Below are 3,779 nucleotides of genomic sequence, written 5' to 3'. Positions count from 1 at the left end.
GGGGTTGGTTTTTTGAGATCTAGAACATTGTAATAAAAAATATATTGAAGCACTCTCTCCCTCTCTTTCCTTTTTAGGTCCGAATCAGTGGATCTTGAGACTTGTTTATTCTTTTAACATTGTTAGTTTAATCATCTATAACAGTGTATTCATTAAAGGCATCGACATATATATATTCGCATTTACATATTATAGCATCCAAATCCATAAGTATTTCCCATCAACCTAAGATAGATTAAAGTTTGCCACATATCCTATACCTCACTTACAAATTCAATTTTTACCCAAAATTCGGGGTAAACAATTATGAACTACAACTACTTACTAGAAGCTCAGACATATAAACAGTACAAATTACACAAATCTTATTTCAAATATGAGCTAGATGTTTAATAACGACATAAATTAGAGGTCATGTATAAGGTTAAAGTGGATCTGTGTTACTAATAGGGGCATGGGGGTTTTCATCAAACACTTGTTTTCAGTTCATCTCATCTTGTTTCGGAGCACATTTTGGATGGAGCCCGTAATTACAATGCTTGCAGAAGAACGACCACCCGTACCCCATTTGCTTACACCTACTGCAAAGATAAACTTGCTGATGCAAGAGCGCAAGTTCATGCTCATTGTGAATTTCATCTCTGCCTTTCTTGGGCCAACCCATTGTATTTTTGTCGAGTTGTTGCTGCAAATTCTTTATGAGTTCTTCCGTAAACGGATAGGCTCTTTCACCGTGTGTCTCTAACAGCTGCCTTACTTGTGTATTTACAGTGCTGCCACTAGGACTTATGGCTATGGCGATCGGAATGCCTACTATGTTGAATCTGCGCGATAGAAATGCCTTCCTTTCATCGTCGAAAGGGAGTGCTAACCAAGGCATACTTGAAAAGATGTTATTAAAGGAAGGTTCATCTTGATCACTAGAGATGAAAATGACTTCAAACATTTTGTCTTTCTTCTTGATTTCTTGGTATGCAGTTACGAGTTTGGGTAGAAATTCTCGACTTGGGAGGCTCCAACTTGCTGCAAAGTACAGTAGAATGTTGTTCCCCACTAGTTTACACACAGGAACCTCAACAAGTACACGGAACAATTAACATGATTAGCAAACACTAACTTCATCTCTTCCTTTGAAATGAATCCACATTTTCGTTCACACATTTAATGTCATACTAGCCTGTTTGACCAAGCTTTTAAAATATGCTTGTTTTGAAAAGTGTTTTCCAAAAAAGTACTTTTCGAGAGTAGAAGTTTGTGCTTGGCTATTCAATTTGAAAAGCATTTTTTTCGCTATTAGAGCAGTACGTTGTGTATGACCAGTATACAAAAGTGCTTCTGGCAAAAATTACTTTTTTTAGCTTTTGAAAATCAGCTTCTGCTGCTACTCAAAAACACTTATTTTTTTCCTGAAAGCATGGCCAAACACCTAAACTTTCTAAAATAAGCACTTTCGGCTTCCTAGAAGCTTGGCCAAACAGGCTAAACTTACCTTTAAACCACCATTTGAAATGACAAAATCTCGATCCGCAGTAACAGGAATGGAGTCTAATGTTTGTGCTTCGAGTTTCTTCTTCTCTAGATTAGCCATAGCAACAAGCTTTTCTTGTGTGAAAGGAAAGGCTTCATCACCATATTCTTCGACAATTTTAACTGCATTTTGCTGCAGAGTCTTCCCGTCAGGACTTATTACGACAAGCTGTGGTACGAGTTTATGCTCAAAGTACCGAACAAGTCTCTCACAGTTCTTGTCTTTGAAAGATAAAGCCAACCATGGCATTGGTACAAAGCCTTCTTTAAAATTCTCATACTTTTCATCCACAGAAATCAGCACAATTTCAAAGTTCTTTTGTTTAAGCTTTTCGTATACCTCTACTAGCTTCAAGGTGAAATTCTTGCACCCTTTGTAAGAACTCATAGCAAAATATAGACCAACTGTTTTGCCTTCAAGCTCAGACACGGAAATCTGAAAACAAGCACGTCAAAAATAAGCACAAAAACTACAACACATAGAAATGATCCAACTCGAAGACAATTATTACCTTGCTCCCATCATTTGAAATCAAAAAATCGGGGGATCCATAGACTAAAAGAGAACTCAAAGACTGATTTTCCTTAGCTTTCTCTTCTTCCAGTCTCAAATAATTAACTCTTTCCGAAGTAAATGGATAGGCTTCAGCACCAAAGTATTTTATAAATTTAACGCCCTCGTTGCCCAAAACATTGCCTGTCCCATCAAGAATCACAAGATGTGGAATTGCCCTTACTTTGAACAACTGCTTTAAGTTCTTTCTAGCCTCAGCATCAGAAAAGGGAACAGCAAGCCATGGCATTTTCGCGAAGTATTCATTAAACGATTCATCATCTTTATCAGATGAAATAAACACTATTTCAAAGTCACCTTTAGGATAAAGATCCTCATAAGCTTCCACCAACTTTGGTGTAAACTGGCGACATGGACCACACCACGAACTGCAGAAATACAAGCCCACAATCTTTCCTGTTATGCTGCTAATCTTAACCTAAAGACAAGTATAAAAGCAGTAATTCAGTTGGTCTTTGTTCAATCTTTCATATTATTACATAGAAGAACTATGCAAGTCAAGAATTCTACATAAATAAGCTTATGTACTTGCCTGTTCGCCGTTTCTACATATTAGAATGTCTCTTTCTATTGAAGACAGCACAACTGTGAGATCATGAGTGAAACTTTCTTGATCAACTGCCATAGCAATCAGTTACTGATTCCTATATCTCTGAAAAATGTACAATATTCAACATGTTTCATTTCATATGTGTACTGTTTTGATTCTCTCTTAAAGGAATGAATAACCTTATCAAGGACAGTGAGCACTTGCCGGTCAATTTCATCTGAACTTTCCACCTGGCCGGCCCTGTCACAAATACATATTAAATTGGTTATAAGATCATTACTTGAATAAGTTAATCCTCTCAAATGGTTTTTAATGGCCTTTCTTGTGAGTCATGTGAACATGGATTAGATGGTATTACCTGCCTAGACCAAATTTTGAATGGCATTTTATTTCAATGTGTTACCATATTATAATCAGGTTCACTATATATACAATAGTGACAAATGAAATGGTATATTATTTTTTAGGTGGATAGTGGAATCTAGATTCCTCTCCACTTACAGGATTCCTCATATATGCTTCTTTGTCTCTACTGGGAAAGCTATATCGTTTGCTTGCCGGCTTCTCCAAACAACTTTATTAAAATTCCATGTACAGAAACACATTTCTTTTTATTTCTGCATCTTTTTTTGGTGGGGCACTGATAAAAAATTGCTAACTTTGTTACATCTAGTAACTCTTTAACCTCCATAAGTTGAAAGATGAGAACAATCTTTGGTTCCAACCATACTACATTCTAGCTAATGTTTAGAGGATTCATTTAACCCTTGTGCAGTTGCTAATACTACTAAAATCCCAGCTTGTTATACTGAATTTTCATTAGTCAATCATATGATATTTTCATATGCATATTTAGTTTATCATCTGAAGGAGAAAAGTAAACAGTTAACTCTGAAAAAACTAACTGATGCTAGTTATTACTCTTTCCGTGCCAATTTATATGACACCTTTCGCTTCCCGAGAGTCAATTTGACTAATTTTTTAAGCTAAATTGAATTGAATCAACTCAATACTTTAAAATTAGAATCTAAATATTCAAAAACTATACGAAAAGTACTATAAGTTAATATGATTAAAAATACATTTTAAAATGTTGGGCAAAGATAATTTGAATCTCGAAAAACAAAA

The 3,779-nt window shown here is 35.5% G+C and overlaps 1 protein-coding gene across 1 annotated transcript; it reads right to left on the bottom strand.

The window, feature by feature from the left end:
• Window positions 1–309: 309 nt before the first annotated feature.
• On the bottom strand, window positions 310–3,028 carry LOC132067331 (probable nucleoredoxin 1). The gene is made up of 4 exons (XM_059460527.1): window positions 2,634–3,028; window positions 2,040–2,519; window positions 1,490–1,963; window positions 310–1,072 (listed from the first exon to the last, which is right to left on the bottom strand). The coding sequence occupies exons 1-4, from the start codon at window positions 2,724–2,726 to the stop codon at window positions 482–484; spliced, it is 1,638 nt and encodes a 545-aa protein (XP_059316510.1). The 5' UTR covers window positions 2,727–3,028; the 3' UTR covers window positions 310–481.
• Between the last annotated feature and the right edge of the window lie 751 nt (window positions 3,029–3,779).

The sequence above is a fragment of the Lycium ferocissimum genome, chromosome 8 (genome assembly GCF_029784015.1).
Source record: "Lycium ferocissimum isolate CSIRO_LF1 chromosome 8, AGI_CSIRO_Lferr_CH_V1, whole genome shotgun sequence".
NCBI lineage: Eukaryota > Viridiplantae > Streptophyta > Magnoliopsida > Solanales > Solanaceae > Lycium > Lycium ferocissimum.
The sequence above is the reverse complement of the archived record's forward strand: the minus strand, read 5'-3'. Positions and strand labels throughout refer to the sequence as shown.

Coding starts and splice junctions, on each gene's coding strand:
- LOC132067331 (XM_059460527.1), bottom strand. CDS start 2,726: ATGGCAGTTGATCAAGAAAGTTTCACTCATGATCTCACAGTTGTGCTG. Junction 2,520..2,633: donor TATGTAGAAACGGCGAACAG/GCAAGTACATAA, acceptor ACTTGTCTTTAG/GTTAAGATTAGCAGCATAAC. Junction 1,073..1,489: donor TTTCAAATGGTGGTTTAAAG/GTAAGTTTAGCC, acceptor GTACTTGTTGAG/GTTCCTGTGTGTAAACTAGT.